This window comes from Merops nubicus, unplaced genomic scaffold (genome assembly GCF_000691845.1).
Source record: "Merops nubicus isolate BGI_N331 unplaced genomic scaffold, ASM69184v1 scaffold6562, whole genome shotgun sequence".
NCBI lineage: Eukaryota > Metazoa > Chordata > Aves > Coraciiformes > Meropidae > Merops > Merops nubicus.
Window position 1 is genome coordinate 37,510 of NW_008595605.1, and position 17,893 is coordinate 55,402.

The 17,893-nt window shown below is 49.2% G+C and overlaps 1 protein-coding gene across 1 annotated transcript in view; it reads left to right on the plus strand.

Annotated features, from left to right (window-relative positions):
• The first annotated feature begins 254 nt into the window (after positions 1-254).
• TMC2 (transmembrane channel-like 2) overlaps positions 255-17,893 on the plus strand; it is a 23,782-nt gene continuing 6,143 nt past the window's right edge. Inside the window, exons 1-15 of the mRNA XM_008936111.1 lie at positions 255-300; positions 565-612; positions 2,594-2,927; positions 3,571-3,723; positions 5,449-5,539; positions 6,422-6,503; positions 6,748-6,854; positions 8,518-8,616; positions 10,902-11,044; positions 12,841-12,988; positions 13,454-13,642; positions 14,821-15,000; positions 15,628-15,780; positions 16,471-16,599; positions 17,079-17,146. Of these exons, the coding sequence (XP_008934359.1) occupies positions 255-300; positions 565-612; positions 2,594-2,927; positions 3,571-3,723; positions 5,449-5,539; positions 6,422-6,503; positions 6,748-6,854; positions 8,518-8,616; positions 10,902-11,044; positions 12,841-12,988; positions 13,454-13,642; positions 14,821-15,000; positions 15,628-15,780; positions 16,471-16,599; positions 17,079-17,146 (1,970 nt within the window). The remainder of the gene's footprint in view (positions 301-564; positions 613-2,593; positions 2,928-3,570; positions 3,724-5,448; positions 5,540-6,421; positions 6,504-6,747; positions 6,855-8,517; positions 8,617-10,901; positions 11,045-12,840; positions 12,989-13,453; positions 13,643-14,820; positions 15,001-15,627; positions 15,781-16,470; positions 16,600-17,078; positions 17,147-17,893) is intronic.

Sequence of the window (17,893 nt, forward strand, 5' to 3'; positions counted from 1 at the left end):
GTGATGAGCTGCAAGGCAACGCCGACGGGTGCTGCTGTCTGGGGGAGAGGGGAGAGCGCCGGGGGGGGCGGGGGCACACCCCGGGGCCCCCCCTGCCTCTCCCACCCCTCCCCTGCCCGCATGGCTGGCAGGCCAGAGCTGCCCCATGGGTGGATGTGCCCATCTGTGATGCCAAGGGGACAAGCCCGGGGGCTGTGGAGGAGAGAGCAACCCGTGTGTGATCAGGGGGTGCCTGCGACCAACGGGAGGCTGCCATGGGGAAGAAGAAGAAATGTGCCCTGCAGGTCATCATGGAAGATGGTTGGTATGGCTGGGAGAGGGTCTCAGTTTGGGTGCTGCCCCCAGAGGGTGGGCAAGACGTCTTGGGATGTCCAAGCACAGGGGTGTGCCTCTCCCAAAGAGGCTTTTGTCAGCCTGCCAGGCTGAAGGAAAGAAGAAAAGCATTCCTGGAGGAAAGGCCCCTGGTGCCTGGGCAGCCCGGGGTGCTGTGCCAGGCTCGGAGGGGCTGGCACGCCTGTCAATCCCAGCAGCAACTGCACTGCCTCTTTGTTCTTTGTCTTGCAGCTGGAATAGAGATTGATGGACAAGTGGAGAGCGACTCAGAGAGCGAAGGTAACGTAGAGATTTCAACGTGTCATCCTGCTAGAAACACAAGAGGTGATCCCTTTTCTTTTTTCCCTCTGACTGGTGGCTTGCTCTACAACACGAACCCTTTCAGGAGCTGGGTGTAAGCAAGCAGAACTTTCCCTTGAGGTTTGAATTAGAATAGTGAGCTATAAAGCATCATTTTGAAGCAGTCTGTCCCCTTTCAGCCACACTTCTAGAGCAGGAGGCTGTCAGAGCCCACATCCCCTGGCAGTCATCCCTAGGAAACCAGTAAAGCACCACCCTGTGCAGGGCTGGGGCTGTTTTGCACCACACCAAGGTCCTGCTTGCCCTCCCTGTGGGCTTGTTTAGACCATAACATGCTGGTATCTTCATTAATCATGGCCACGGGGAGATAATAATGGAAATGGAGACTGGTGGCTGTGAGGAAAATCAGGAAGGGTTAGTGAGAGGATTAAAACCATTTTTAGCCCTGTGTGTAGAGTAAATCAGGAGGAATAGCTAAGTGGTAGGATGATAAAACTAAATAGAGAGAGCTAGGAGGTAAGATCAGAACAGCACCAGAGAGGTGATGTGAATATAGAAGTCACAAAAACAGTTCCCAACAGCATCTATACGCCCCATAAAATATGAGACAGCAATTAGCAAATGACTGGGACTATTTTTTAAATCCTATCTACCTTCTCCATACAGGCAAGCAAAGCAATAAGATGAAAATAACAAATTCTCCACGTTTAACCTAATATTTGGTAGATTGCAAATGAAACCCCTGATAACTGCTCACCCAAAATGAATGTTTCCCAAGGAGGGTTGGTGGACCTGGATCACTGACTGAAGCTCAGCTGGGATGGACCATGAGGCACTAACTGAAACCTGTTTCATATCTTGCTTCTGAGAAATTAGTTGAAAGCTCCTTCTCATTCCCAGCGACGTGTGACATCCACCACCTACTAATTTTTTACCACTAGCCAGCAAAAACTATTTGCTTGTTGCTGATTTCTAACTTTTCACCCAAACAAGGATGCCAACACCCCAATTCTTTTTGCTTCTATTTTCCTTGCCTTTCAGGCTGCTCATTTTTCCACTCTGGATCCCATTCCAGCAAAATTTCTTTCTTCCATCACAATTTCTCCAAGCCTGGGGGAGGAAAAAAAACAAACTCAATGCCAAAATTACAAATCTATTTGTTTGTTTGAACGTTTTCTTTTCATCAGCCAGAAATTTTGGAAAATGAGGAGCCAAAAAACTCTGGAAAATTTCCTATTGATTTTCAGGGAGTTGGTGGTAAAAGGGCTGATGGAGAAGCTTGGGAAGGGGAGGGGGGTTTGCATTTTTTTTTTTCCACTTTGCAAAATACTCTGCAATGAAATCATGCTCCATTTCAATCCTCCTAAATGGAAGTGCTGCTGACTTCTGGCCAAAAGAGGTTTGGGGCTGTAAGAATGAAACGTGCATCAGAGACTACCTGGGTTTTTTTCTTCTCTGGAAATAGACTTCCCTGTAGAAAAGAAAACTCAGGGAAACAAAACCCGATGCTGCCTGAGTTGTACATTTCCTCTCTCTAAATAAAAGACCTCCAGCCCCAGCCTTGAAAAAAATAAACCTCTTTCAAGGACATTGCACCAAGAAGCAAACTACACACTCTATAACCAACCACAGTTCCTATTTCCATCCCTCTGGTGCGTTTGCAGGTCAAGAAGGTATCTGTCTGTGCTCTCTGATGGGGGGGATTTTGCATTTTAAACTAATTTCCAGTTTTCTTATGGTCACATCTAAATCCTTGATGTGCTAAAATGAGCTGTAGTGTCTTAAATGGGGGTTGCACCACCAAAGAGCTGGATGTGGTTCATGGATGGAGCTTAACACAAAGCCCACCGAGGTCAACCAGCATCTGCTCGTTGGCTTCACAAGGGTTTGCCCTTTCCTGATGAATCCTTACTTTGCCAGCATGCCTTTTCTAAAGTATTTTGGTTTTTATCCCTCACAGAAGATGAAGTAAAGAAGAAGACACCTAAGAAACAGCCCCTCAGGGAAACTGCCAGAGCAAGCAGGCTTGAAAGGAGAAAGCAAGAGAAGGATGAGGAAGAAGAAGAGAGCAAAGAGGAAGATGGTTGTAGCCAACAAAACAGAACTTCGAGGAGAAAAAACTACCAGAAAGAAAACAGTGCTGGAAAAAAGGCAGGAGAGGAGGGAAGCCGGCAGAGAGAGAGAGGTAAAAAGGCTCCTACCAAGGATCAAGAGGAGTCAGAAAACAAAGAGAAGAAAACAAGCAAGAAAGGAAAGGAGGGGGAGGACACCCAGAAGACAGAGAGGAAAACCAGGTAATTCCCCAGTGACACAGAGGCAGCAATGTGCCAGTGGGGTGTGGGGCAGAACTGCAGCACCAGCAGACCCCAAATCAGTGATGCTCTCCCAGAGGTCAGGCGACAGGGGACAATAGATGTGTAACGTGCCACACAACCAAACTGTGCCCAAGGGGGGGTGGTTCTCAGGCAGGGTCAGATCCCTGCATGGGGTGGAGTCCTGGGGCTTCAGCTGTGGGGAGGAAAGCACTCCTCAACGAGGCAGCCTTAGGAACTCAGACCTAGGCACGTCTTTTCAGCGGTCCAAATGGATCTCTCACGTTTTCAAGACTCCTCCTCTTCCAAATCTTGCTTGTCCCAACCCTCTGCCTCTCCCTGTATCTTCCCTTTCCTTCTGAAGGTGTGAAAAGCATTTCTCCAGAGCCAGCTCTAGCCTTAGGCAATGCTTCTGCAGTCCAAGCGTGGTCTAAAGCACAACGTCAGGCAAGTTATGATGGGGAGCAACCTCCTCGTGGTTATCCTGGCTGGCAGCAGCCTTGTCCTGAGCACGAAGGGCCCACACTGCCTCCATGCCAAGCCACTGTGCCCACCCCAGCGAGACCACCCCTCTAACTCCTGCGAGTCCTTCTGCTTTGTGCCCTTTATTTGGTGTCTTTCCCAGTACTTCTTCTGCTTCTTCCAACTCGTCCGACGAGGAGTCGCTGTCAGAGGAAGAGCTGGCCATGCTGATGGAGCAGGTGGAGCAGAAGAAAAAACTGATTTCCACCATGAGGAACAAGCCCTGGAGGATGGTGAAGAAGCTCTCAGTGCTCAGGTACCTTCAGCCCACACCCCTGGGGTCTTGGTTGGGTGTCAGATGCACTTTGCCTTTCCTAGAAGGGTATCTGCTATTGTAACCTCCCCCCTCCAAGCCTGAATGGGTTTAAAAGATCAGAGTTAAAATGTGGAATTTGATTTTCAGCCTCTGTAACCAAAGAACAGACAAAGTGCAAATCTGTTCAACTGATACCCAGCAGCCAGGTCATTCTACCCTTGTATTTAAAACCAAATGACTGGCTGCTGTCGGGCTCCTTGTTAAAGCAAACTCTGTGCCCTGGTTGCCTATTCATGGTCACTGGCAGAAATCAGAGCAGCAAAGTGCCACCTTACTTCAGGCTCCTGATTTGGGGCTGCTTGGAGGAGAGGAGGAATTGTTTGCAGGGGTTTCTGGAAGTGAGATAATATTGCCATGCAGCCCTCGCTGAATGTGGAAACAGCTCAGAGATCAGGGACATCAACCAGGCAACAGCTCATAACAAACCATTCTGATTCTGGTTTTGCTGATTCTGACTCTGGTTTTGCTGATCCTGACTCTGTTCTTGCAGAGGACTTAGTAGTGTTGGCTTGATGGTTGGACATGATGATGTTGGAGGTCTCTTCCAACCTAAAGGATTCTGTGATTCCCACATCAAGGCAGTGACTCAATCCCAGCTCCCTTGGTTAAAATTCCTCTGGAATCCCTTCCTACCAGGCAGAGTTTTGGCAATACCATTGCCAGGCATGTGCAGCCCCACGGGGAGTGGGGGTTCCCCCTGTTCTGGGTTTGCCAAGAGGCTGCTCAGAGCTGCTGTGGCCAGGCTGACAGTCACCCTGTGTCTCTGCTTCTTGCTGTTGCACCCTCAAGGCCAAGACCTTCTCCTTCTTCCATTAACATCAGGAGCCTTGAACACTGCCAATTATTTCTAAAAACCTGGGTAAAGGTCTACACAGGGAAACTGTATTAAAGCAGCTTTTCTATCTCACAGGCATGCTACAAGCCTCAGCTCATTACAAATCAAATCTTATGACCCTGAAAGTCCAAAGTTCTGCAAGAAAAGGAAATAAAACAGAGCAGTGTCATTTCTGACATATTTTCCTTTTAGTCTAGGTGATTTTCCCAAGGTTACAGGCTTGAACTAGCCAACTCTTCCCACCAAGGAGAAGTTCATCTTTCCCACAGGCTTAGGATTGCACAGGACTTCACACCTCCTGAAGTTCAATTTCATGATGTATTAGCAGCAATAATATACAACAGAATTTTATTCACAAACTCAGCATACTCTAGCAGCATCTACCTGGGTTCTTTTCTCTGAAATTCCCTTAGAAAATCTATTCTAAATCAAATTTGCAGGTTGATTTTACTCCTGGCTAGCATGCACCCATTTCTCTGGCACTGAGATTATCCTGTTGGGAGATGTGGTGCTGAGGGACGTGGGGCAGTGGTGACCTGGCAGAGCTGGGGGAATGGTTGGGCTTGATGATCTGAAAGGTTTCTTCCAACCAAACCAATTCCATGATTCTATTCCATGGTTCCACAGACAGGCTTTTGGTGTACACCCAGGGAGAAGTGTGGAACAAGATTTGGAACATGTCCCTGCATGTTAACTACCCCAGGGTGGGTGTGTGAACTCTGCAGGGCACAGAAACACCACCAGCAGCCAGCAGCCAGAACCCCAGATGTGAAGAGAGACCAAAGACCCCTTGGCTGCTTCCATAACCCACCTCTTTCTCTTCCAATTAGGGAGGCACAAGCGTTTGTGGAGAAGTTTGAAGGAGCTCTGGGAAAAGGGAAGGGCAAAAAGTTGTATGCGTATAAGATGATGATGGCCAAGGTAAGTGCTGCAGTGATGGGGTGAAAGCTTGGACACCTGGTGATGTCTTCAGCACACTTTTGGGAGACTTTATTAACTAGCATTTGGCAAGAGAGACACCAGGAAATGAGAGTAAAACTTCCTGCCAACATAAAAACAAAACCAAAACTAGCCAGCTTCAGATCTATGACTATTGCAGAAAGAAAAAGTGGAGATTTTCCCCCAAGCCTGAATCTCATTGTGACCTAACCTGAAACAAAGGAGGATTTGCAGGGGTGGGGAACACCACAGGCTCCCCAAAACCTTCATCTGTGCAGAAGGTGCCCCTAAAAGGGAGAGAGGCCACGTCAACCTCTTGCACTGACCTATAGAATATCACCTCCCCTGCTGATGAGGAGACAAGAAGGAGAATGACGATCATGTCTTAGGAATGAAGTTGGTACCCAAGCTGCACGTTGTCATGGAGATTCCACTGCAAAGTGAAGGACAGAGCCAGGCCTGAGATGATGAAATCAATAGGAGTTGAGCTCCTGGTCTAATGAAGGATTCAAGCTCAGTATTTTATCCCATTAAATTTTGGGTTAAACAGAGTTGGTTCTGCATCAGTTCTTTCAGCCTAGAGCTATGTCCACCTAGCTCTTTCTACTCCTCTATAATATGGTAAGCACAAGAGCAGCTTTCCAAAAGCCTGAGGAGGTTCAAACTCAGATAACAAATTTGAACAGTTGGGGATGGAGGGATTGGGGATTGTTCCTGAAATACTCCAAAGGCTCAGAGCCAGACCAGAGCTTTTGCTTTGGCCTTTACACCCACTCCTACCCACCCCTGACCTTAGAAGGCTCTGCAGGTGAAGCAGCCTCCCCTCTGCACCCCTCTGCTCACTGTCACCTCCTCTCCTTGCAGAAATGGGTGAAATTTAAGCGAGACTTTGAGAATTTCAAAACCCAGTGCATACCCTGGGAGATGAAGATCAAAGAAGTGGAGAGTAAGTGGAAGCTGCTGCGTGGTGGGAGTGAGACCTTTTGTAGGAGACCTTTGCCTCCATCCAGACATCACTCCTGGTCCCCAGTGTCTGCTCACCTTGGAGCACACACCCCGGGCAGCTCCAGGGCTCTGCTGTCTCCAGCAGTGGTGGGGAGGGTCTTGGGCAACACGCCTGGGGTCTGAGTCTTGCTGAGAACAGCTTAACCCTCCTCAACTCCTAACCATCAAGTGTCTTCTGATTTAAGGCCACTTTGGCTCCTCGGTTGCTTCCTACTTCATATTTCTGCGCTGGATGTACGGAGTCAACCTCGTCCTTTTTGGGTTGATATTTGGACTGGTTATAATTCCAGAGGTGAGTGCTGAGTTCTCCTTTCAGTATTATCTTGCTCGTTGCTTAGAATGAACATGGACTGATGGCACAAACACGAAAAATGAAGTAGAATAATGAAATAGAAAAATTATTACTTACCGAGGACAACTGACGAGGTTCTACTGACACAGCAACAAAAGTTGGGTTGAAACCAGGAGACCCAAAATGCCATCAAAGAGCCTGCCCATCCAGCAGCTAAAACAGGAGTTCAAAAACCTAATTTAAGGCTAGTTTTATGTTTTGATTAAAGTGAAAAACACGACCTATGGATCCTAGGTAGGAGCTCAGGTGTGTAGGAGCTGCAAGAAAAGGACTGTGCTCTGAAAGTGATTAAGAAAAGCCCAATTTTGGGCCCTCCAAAGGAGCACGGCCCCAAGGCAGCAGCACAGCCCCACGGGAAGAGCCCTCGAGGGAAGGGACACACAATTTCCCAGCACTTTGCCAACGACCATTTGTCTGGGAAATATCCCTTTTTCTGTACTCCTAATTCAGACGATTGACAAGGAAGAGTTTTATTTTTAGTTTTTCTATTCCTCACCACTCTTGGAGGGGGAAAAGTATCTCACTGCCACTTTTATACCATCGTTTATTAAAAAAAAAATTAATGTAGCCATTACAGCTCTGGCAAAACGACTCTGTGCAGTCTCAGACAGTGGCATCTGGTGTGTTCAGTGCAGATTTTTATGGAGAAAGAACTGCAGCACGGAGTCTCTCCCGAGGACCCTGCTTTTCTTCTCCTTCCTGTGGTTGCTCACACTCTCGAAAGCAAAAGCTCTGCCTCCTCCCAGGATGGAGTGATGGAACCATCAGCACTGAGCAGCACGGATGTGCTTTGTTAGGAGCTATGGATGTGGTAGAAACCTAAACAGCTTTGTCTTTAACATATGCACACTCATTGCCTGCTGAGCTGGTAGGATATGGAGAGTAGCTGGGCAGTAAACATTTCATCATAAATGATTTTGAAATTAATTAGATAGCTCTAAAAACTAAGTGATCTATGATAGGCTAGCACCTTTCATGCTGATGAGGTATTTGGGATAGGCACCAGTCAGAATCTGCTCTATCAACTCTCCAGAGTCCTTGGTGTTCTCTCTCTGGCCTTCAGTAGCTGCTGGGCTTGCTGCAAGACCTACTTTTCAAGGTGCCATCAGGAGAGGCTGAGCTATAAGCACTTTTTTTTGGCCAAACCTAACTGCACTTCACCTCACCTTGAGAGCTTTGCCCAAATTCAGGACTCTGTAACACAAAATGGGCTGCAAGCTCGACCCAGAGCTCTTGACTTCTCTCAAAGGAGGAGTCCTGCATAAAGAGATAAAGCTAATCCCTTTAGTCCATTAGACCCATGAAGTTCAAGCAAAGAACTTCATGCTAAACTAAGGACATTTAAATTGGAGCTGTTCGTTGAGGGACAGAGCTCCTTGGACAACAGGTTGTTACCAGGGAAAAGGAAATTCTCTGGTTATTGGAGTCAAACGAATTGGAAAGATTTTTAACTGCTGCTCTGGTTATTCAATTAAGAAATACAATATGCATTAAAATCAACAGAAACCCAACCAGTGACAAATGGAAAGGGACTCGTTAAGCAAAAAGCTGCAAAGCCCAGTGTGTAAACTCCACGTGCATCCCTGTCACTCACGTCCCCCAGGTCCTGATGGGGATGCCATACGGGAGCATGCCAAGGAAGACTGTACCCCGGGCTGAACAACCAACAGCCATGGACTTTTCAGTTCTTTGGGATTTTGAGGTGAGCACAGAAGCTCTAAGCGTAAGAGATGGGTTGAATTATCTCCTAAAACCCTTCTGAAAAACCCATAGGTTGATTTTGTTTGGGAGACCATAAGCTAGACACAAACCAGTGGGGAGGTTTGCTCTTGGGTGAGGCTGTGGCACTGCAGGAAAGGCTGGTTGTCATGAGCTGCCAGGCTCCTGCCTGTGGCTTGGTACAGACAGCTGCATTCCCTTGCTGTCACTGAGGGCTTGACCCTCTGAACCCCTCTGCCACCCAGGTCCCATCCCTTGCCACGTCTCACCAGGCAGCAATCACACAAGCTGGAGAAGCTATCTCCATCTACGTGGCAATGATGTCCACCTACGCCCTCCGCAGCCAGAAGATGTCAAATGAAGCCCTTCACAGAAGTTTACCCCTTAGAAAATGAATAGATGCTTATTCCACAGGAGAAGTGTGATGGGGAAACATATTTCAGAGCAGGCATAAAATGAAGAGTCACTACTGTGACCCTGAAAAATACATTGCAAGGGAGAGGAGCCAGGGGAATGTCTGCTTGGGCAGCAAGGAGGTCACATCATGGCTTTCTAGAAGAGGAGAAGGGAATAAATCTCATTAGGCCACCAGACACCATGTCTCTCAAATGGAGTTTAAAGAACATACTGGATGCTGTGAGCAGAGAAACTCATTTTTCAGTCCCCAACTATTTGATGAATTATAAAGACAAGAGGTTGAGATGACAGCACGAGAAAAAATGAAGTCACCAGTGCCTTCCAAGAGCATTATCTTTGTGTTTTAGGAGGCTTTCTTCACTGCACCTCCCAGCACAGGTTATGCCTAACAGGCTACGAGCCCCAGGCTGTGGTGTGGCAGCCCTGGGCTTTGTCCCCTTTGCCAGCCCATTGTCCCAGGTGGCTCAGCAGCACTGGCAGAAACATGCCCAGGGTTGTCCTGTGCCTGTGGCACTGTGCTATGAAGATGCTGAGGGGACTGCAGCATCTCTGTGACAAGAACAGGCTGAGAGCACTGGGGCTGGTGAGCTGGAGAAGCCTCAGAGGGGATCTGATCAGTGCTGAGCAAGAGCTAAAGGGGAGGGGCCAGGAGGCTGGGGCCAGACTCTGCTCAGTGACAGGACAAGGGGCAACGGGCACCAACTGGAACCCAGGAGTTCCATCTGAACAGGAGGAAAAACCTCTTCCCTGTGAGGGTGCAGAGCCTGGAGCAGCTGCCCAGAGAGGCTGTGGAGTCTCCTGCTCTGCAGAGATCCCAAACCCACCTGGATGTGACCCTGGGCACCCTGCTCTTGGTGACCCTGCTGGAGCAGCAGCATTGAACTAGATGATCTCCAGAGGTCCCTTCCAACCCCTAGCAGTCTGTGATTCTGTGAGATGGCCCTAAGGCACTGCACTTCATTTGGAAATTGGCTCTCCTTTGAGCTGAGGGCTTGACTGGAGGAGGTCCAGAGGTCCCTTCCCATGTAAACCATTCAGTGTCTCCCAACAAGATCCATTCCACAGCTTCTGAAACCAGCTTCAAGTTCTGCCTCAATTTTGGCCTTTCCCCTTAACCAGAGGGGAGCTGGCTCAACTATCCCAGCCAGAGTGATTCACTCCACTTCTCTCAGGAGCTGGAAAACAGGCCAAAAGCTGGAGAAGTGCAACAGAGACTGACACACCTCAGCTGGGCTGAGGCATGACAGAAGAAGAGGGAGAGGTTGCTGATGCAGAGACCTTCAGCCTCAGGGCATGCCCACCAGTTTGCACAGCAAAAACCAGACCTGCCTGAGACAAGGTGGTTGGTGTTGGGTCTGAGCTCTGCTCTCCACAGGGAAGCAACACTCTGGTTTTAGTCTTTAGTTATAGTTGCTCTTCAAGTGGTAGCCAGGAAAAGGAACCAAACCTGCAGGGTGCTGCAGCTGACTCCAAGCTGAAAGGAGAAGTTCCACACCATGGTGGGAAACCCATTTCTACAACGTGGGAGTGTCTGAGAGTGACTTAGAGAAGCAACAAGCTGCAAGCCACAGGAGGCTGTAGCTACAAGAAGCTACAGCCACAAAGAGAAGTAAGGAAGGATGAAGCAGTGATGGATAAACCTTATAGTTTAATTTTGAGCCTGTATTCTCTCCCTCTCCTCGAGGATGGCTCTTAAAGATGACAAGGCAGCAAACAGCCAAGAATGAGACACTAAAAATTCTTCCATGTTGATTTTCCTAGTTTTAAATCTTCTGTTTCCACTAGAAACCTCTTCCTTGCTGCAGAAAAGCTGCCCAGCTTATCCAAAGCTTCCCTCTTCTTTCCCTCCAGGGCTACATCAAATACTCAGCACTCTTTTATGGCTACTACAACAACCAGAGGACAATTGGCTGGCTAAAATACAGGCTACCAATGGCCTACTTCATGGTGGGGATCAGTGTCTTTGGCTACAGCCTGATGGTTGTGATAAGATCGTAAGTGCTGCTGGCATCACCCCCCCTGCAAAATCCTTCCACATCTGTCTCTCAGCTGGGCTCTCCTCCTTCTCCAGCCCTCCTCCTCCTCTAGGGACTGCTTCCTCCAGCATGACCATCAAACAGGTGGATTTTGTGCAAGGAGGAGGATTTTACTTGCATTAAATATCCAAGGCTCCTTCTCCCACCCTTCCATTGCACAGAACCATCCCTGAAAGCCAATGTGAGCCACACAGATGGTGTGGGGGTGCAGGAAAGAGCCAGATGCTACAGCTGCTTTAAGAATCAGAGTCTTTTGGGTTGGAAAGAGACCTTTAAGATCAACAAGTCCAATCATTCACCCAGCACTGCCAAGTCCACCACTAAGCCATGACCCTCAGCACACCTCCACAGCTTTTAAAGCCCTGCTCCAGGGCTTGATGACCCTTCTGGGGAAGAAATTTTTCCTAATATCCAACCAAAACCTCCCCTGGCACAACCTGAGGCCGTTTCCTCTTGTCTTGTGGCTTGTTACTTGAGAGAAAAGCCTGAGCCCCTCCTTGCTCCAACCTCTTTTCAGGGATTTGTAGAACTTTCGATGCATCCCTAAACCCATCTGTAGAGTTTTAAAACCAATCTCCACACCCTTGGTGCAGCGTCCTTGAGCACCAGTGATGCCCACAGCAGCATCCCTAGGGCAACTGGGATCCAACCAAGGCATTTCTTGCTGCTGAGACAGCCTCTGCAAAGCCCAAAATAAAATAGAAGCTAATCCCCCTGTCCCTGCCTGCTGGGCACGCCGTGCAAAGGCTTTCCTTTCTTTGCAAGGAAGAATGAGCCCGTGGATTTGTGTGGCTGCTGAAACAGCCCCAATTGCCATGGAGCAGAAAAAGCCTCTTGAGCTGTTGGCTGGAGTGGCCACGGGGATTTGCTGTACATCTGCCATGAAATTGCAGCATCTGGGGTCTCACCTTCCTCGAGGGGCTGGTCTGGGGGGAGTTCCAGAAGGATTTCAGGGATCAAATCATAGAGAACAGCAGAAGCTGTATCTGCTCCTCTGCTGATTGACAAGAATAATCCTTTTTCTCTCCCTGCATGACTTCCCACAAGCTCTTGGGCTCCTGCATTGGGCAGCTGCTGAAGTCTCACTGAAACGTGGTGCTGCAGTAGGTGTCCCCAACAGCACCAGTGCTTCTGGGCTCAGTTTAGGGAACTCAAGGTAGCCATGGCCATAAACTGCACCCTAGGGGCCAGGAGCACTGTAAATAGACTTTTGTTCACTGGTGCCCAGCCACAGGCATAAACTGGAACCCAGGAGGTGCCACCTGAGCAGGAGGAGAAACTTCTTTGGGGTGAGGGTGCAGAGCCTGGAGCAGCTGCCCAGAGAGGCTGTGGAGTCTCCTGCTCTGGAGAGATCCCAAACCCACCTGGATGTGACCCTGGGCACCCTGCTGGAGCAGGGGGGTTGGATGAGATGATCTCCAGAGGTCCCTTCCCACCCCAACCATGCTGGGATTCTTCAGGCAGTAGCTGGTGGAAACAATCCTAACCTGCTTTAATAACCTAGGCTATTTTTTTTCTACATTATGGGTTCTAACCCATGAGCTGCACAGCCCTGAAGACCCCATCTGACAGTTCAGTCCTCCTGGAAGCTAATGTCCAACAACAAATGCTAGACAGCTGCACAAAACCCCCCAAGAACAGTCACCTCCCACCCTCCAGCAATCCCAAGCTGCCAGCACCCTTTGCAAAGCTGGAGGACACACGGTGGCTCTGTGAGACCCCTCCTGCCCCTGTCCCCACGTGTCCCCACACAGGATGGCACGAAATGCCAACGAAAGCACCACGGATGGCGACGATGACAACTTCATTTTCAGCTGGAAGATGTTCACCAGCTGGGACTACCTCATTGGCAACCCAGAGACAGCCGACAACAAGTTTGCCTCCATCACCACCAGCTTCAAGGTAACCCAGACCAGCAGGTCCCTCTTGGGTTCTGAGGGTGCTCCCAGAGCCTGCAGGGCAGAGGTTCAATGGGAAATCTGGGTCCCTGGACAGCATCTGTCCATCTGAACCACAGCAGCTCCTCTGCCTTGGGTCACCCTAAGCCACTTTCTAGGATTTGGGGAAAAAAAAATGGAACTCCAGAGCACAAATCCCCCACCATGATCTCCTGGGACAGGGAAAATTGGTGGCCACTGGACATGTTTCACTCAACCCAGGATGCCTGTATGAAGCTGAGCTTGAATTTAGCACAAAGTCCCCAGTTCAGTGTAGCCAGAATAGGCCAGGATTGCATTTCACAGGGTGGAGAACCACCCGACATTGCCTTAGGCTGGGTGCTCTGATTCTAGATGACAGTATCTAGAGGATACCAGCTCCAATTCTTTGAGCTCTCCTGTTTGTTTGGCTTTTTTTTTTGTATTCCAGGAGTCTATTGTGGACGAGCAAGAAAGCAACAAGGACGAGAACATCCACCTGAGGAGGTTCCTGCGGGTTTTGGCCAACGTCCTCATCATCTGCTGCCTGTGTGGGAGTGGCTACCTCATTTATTTTGTGGTGAAACGCTCCCAGACCTTTTCCAAAATGCAAAATGTTGGGTGGTATGAAAGAAATGAGGTAAGGGAGCTTTAATTCCAGCTTTCTGCTGCGATAATTTGCCTTGGACATCAGCATTCATTGTTGCCACAGCTGGAGGAGAACATCCAAAGCAGAGGGATTCCCTCCCAGGTCCCCTTCAGGACCTTCCTGCTTGTGTTAGCCAGGAAGCACGTGGAGTTTCCAGGGCAAATGTACAACTCTGGGAGAATATTCTTACAATAAATCACAAAATCAATCCTAAAAAGGAAATTCTAAAGACTCTATCTCAAATTCCCTGTTCATGCTTACCCACTCTGCTGTTCCAAAAAGCTCCCTGAGCGTTAGGAATGTCCATGATCAGACAAAACTAAACTCAGACCTTTATTATCCACCTTGAGTTACAGGAATCACATTTTAGTGAACTTTTCCCATAGTAAAAAAAACCCTGTTCAAAAAAACCAAGCAAAAATTTTCATGTCTGAGACTTTTCTGGTGATAACTCCAGATCTTCCTATATCCAGTTGTGGGTAGTGGAAGGAAAAGCACCAAAAAGAGACCTGTGAGCCAGAGCTTGCCAGGAGCTGGACAGACACAGTCCTCCACAGGCCAAGGGGCTCCATGAGGCTGTAAAAAAAGTCAGAGCCTGCAGGTCACACCTGAGCTAATGGTGGCTTGCAGGTGACCTCACTGACCCCACACCCAAGCATCTCCCACCATGCAGAGCAGCAAAAATACCACTAGGATCTATTTTCTTGAGCTGCAGAGCCCAGCCCTTGGTGTGCTTCCATCCCAATCTGCAGCTGCCTACGGCCCAAAGGTGCTGAACGTGGAAAACAACCATTAGCAACCACTAATTATCTTTATGCCCACACCCCAAGCCTTGTGCTTCCTCCGAAACGAAAATAAGACCCTGGGAGCTGACGCAAGCAGCACGAGGGACTCGAGGCACCTAAATATTCATGAGTCTGGACTGACAGGGAACAAATTCTTCAGCGCTCATCCCTTTGAGATGACAGCAACAAAAAAAAAAGCTCCTCCAAGAGCCAGCTGAGCAGCCCAAGCCCTGAATTCTGAGCCCGTGCTGCCTGCACGCCGAGCAAATCCAAAAGCCGAGCTTGCTTTGCCTCCCTCCCCTTTCTAAAAGCCTTCCAAAAAGCCTCCAGCGGTTTGCTCCCGTTGTTTCCATGAGTGGTGACCTCGTTGTCCTCCCGTGGCAGGTGGAAATCGTGATGTCCTTGCTAGGGATGTTTTGCCCCCCTCTCTTCGAGACCATCGCGGCGCTGGAGAACTACCACCCCCGCATCGGGCTGAAGTGGCAGCTGGGGCGCATCTTCGCCCTCTTCCTGGGCAACCTCTACACCTTCCTGCTGGCCTTGATGGACGACGTCAACGAAAAAGTAAGAGCTGAGCTGAAAAAACCACGTCCACCAGCTTTGTCCAACCCGTAGGGATGACCATCCCCCTTCCCAGCCCTCTCAAGCATCAGCTGCAGCACCCCGAGGAGACTCTCGCCAACCACGGGGGTTTCCAGAGGGTCTCCAGGTTCTAAAAAGTGGTTATGGCCTCGTATAACTGTGATACTTTAGGGTAATTTGGTTTTTTTCCCCACCCATCTGACACCGTTTGCAATTTCTGTTAATGCAGACCCCAAGGATGTAGTTTATAAGCCTCTTCCCCTGCCCTCCTCTCCTTCATGTTGTCCTGGTGGCATGTGGCAGGTAGATAACAACAGGAAAGGTTCAACCCCCAACTGAGCCACAGCAAAAAATGACTCTCCTGTAAGCCAAGAACTGGAAGAATTGGGGCAGTTTGCCCTGCCTTGAAAAAAATGATGAAGAAATTGAGGAAGGAGGACTGGGTGGAGGCTCCCTCTTCACCTAGCAACCTTGAAGGAGGTCTGGCTCCTCCGTGTGTGGGGAGCAGGCTGCTAGGTCCCCAAAATTCACAATGCCTCAGTCTGCTTTTGGGCTGCAGCTGGGATCTCAACTTCCTGACGTTTTTGGCTGGGGTGTTCTCTGCTGCAGCTGGCTGAAGAGGACGTGGTGAGGAACATCACCCACTGGACACTGCTTGGCCACCACAACACGTCCACAGGGAGCAACAGCACGGCCACCCCACCTCCCCTTGACCCTGCAGACGTGCCCAGGGGACCTTGCTGGGAGACAACCGTGGGCATTGTAAGCCAGTCGTTAAGGAGCAAATCTCTGGGGTGATTTGGGGTTGGGGTTTTTGGGTTGATTATGGTGGTTTTAGCACTTCCAGGCTTGAAGTCTTCCTCGCAGATGAGCTGTCCTTTCCTGACTCTCACATAGCAGGGTAAGTCCTTGGCCATGGTGGTGAAATGCTCAGCTGGGAGATGAACTCCTGACACCTCCTGACCTCTAACACATCGTGAGGTCATGAGATGAGAGCAGAATTAGGCAAAATAACCCCACTGAGATGCATGCAGGGTGGTCTTCAAGTCCTCAGAGCTTCACTCCTGCAAACTTCACCTTGCACCAAGAAGTTCTGCAGCCAGACTATGCACAAATTAAAACCCAAAAGCAATTATTTCTTGGCTGATACAGAAAGCTTGGGCTAACCAAGCTATGAGGCCACCCAGCACCGTGTACACCCAATGGATCTTCACTAGCCAAGTGGGGAAAGACCACCCACCATTGCTCCTCAGAAGGGGTTGATGCTGATCCCCTCCAGATCCTTGTTTTCCCACCTCTCAGACTTTTAAACCTTCTCTTGGAAGTGTTTTTCATTTCGAATCCTTGAGACACCAGCTACCTCTGTGGCTTCATAATCAAAATACCCTTCTGGAGGTGCTACTGAATTTATGGGAGCTAATTGGGGGTTTTTGAACTCGTTTTGAATTGCAGGAGTTTGTCAGGCTCACCGTGTCTGACATCCTGGTGACCTACATAACCATCCTGGTGGGAGACTTCATCCGAGCCTGCTTCGTCAGATTCGTGAATTACTGCTGGTGCTGGGACCTAGAAGCTGGATTTGTAAGTCAGGGTCTCATGGCTGAGAAGATAGAATTCATTTAGAGCCATTTGGCCCAGTGCTCCAGACTGGTTTTGAGGGCTTCCAGTGGTCTGGAAGCCCTCTGGTCCAGCCTGATAACTTAATTGGTGGAGAGAGCATCTGCATCACTTCTCTGGGTCAATCAGTTCCATCCCAGAGCCCTGCACAAGCTCCCCCACCTCAGTTCCTTACAGCACAAAGTTGGGTGAAACAGAAATTCATCATCATGATGTTCATTCAAGTTGCTAGAACCCCAAACCTTGGAGACCCTTCTACACCTCCCAGAGAGTCTCCTTCTACACAGCCAAAATGGAGCTGCACAGACACAGCAGAAGCAATTAATTACAACAACAACAAAGATTCTTCATCTCTTAGGACCACGTTTTCTGCACCAGAGTAAATACCAGCTCTAAATAAGCACCTTGCAGCCACTCACCCTCCTCCTCCTCTCCCCATGCAGCCATCCTACGCCGAGTTTGACATCAGTGGCAACGTTCTGGGCTTGGTCTTCAACCAGGGGATGATTTGGTAAATATTTCTCCTCTTTTTTTTTGTTTCTTTGGGGTTTTTGTGTTACTGCCAGTGGAGTTAGAAAGCTTCCAGCCACCGAGATAAATATTTGGGTTCTGGTTTCCCTGGTTGTTTGGCTTTCTGTGCTTGGCAATAAACATGGAAATGGAAAGAAGTGGCACGACTGGAGCAGAGATCACTTGTGCAAACCCTGCCCAAGGCAGAGTGGTTGGAACTAGAGGATCTTTAAGGTCCCTTCCAACCCAAACCATTCTATGGCACAGGTCCTATGACACCAAATCATTCTATGACCTTCCTCCTCTGGGAGCAAGGTGTCTTTGGCCAGGAATTGATAATTTCTGCCTGTTCCTCTACTACAACATCTCTGCAGATTTAAGGGGTGGGGTCTCTCCCTGCTGATTACATTCATAGAATGATAAAGGTCTTTTCCAACCAGAATGATTCCAAGATCATCAAGTCCAACCATTCCCCCAGCCCTGCCAGGTCCCCACTGCCCCGTGTCCCTCACACCACATCTCCACAGCTTGGAAACCCCTCCAGGGATGGGGACTCCACCACTGCCCTGGGCAGCCTGGCACAGCCCTGGGCAACCCTCCAGGGCAAGAAATTGGTCCTCAGGTCAAATCTAGACAGCTCCTGCTGCAAATTAAGGCTGTTTTCTCTTGTCCTGTCGCTTGTTCCTTGGGAGCAGAGCCCGACCCCCCCGGGCCCCAGGCTCCTGTCAGAACCTGTCCAGAGCCAGAA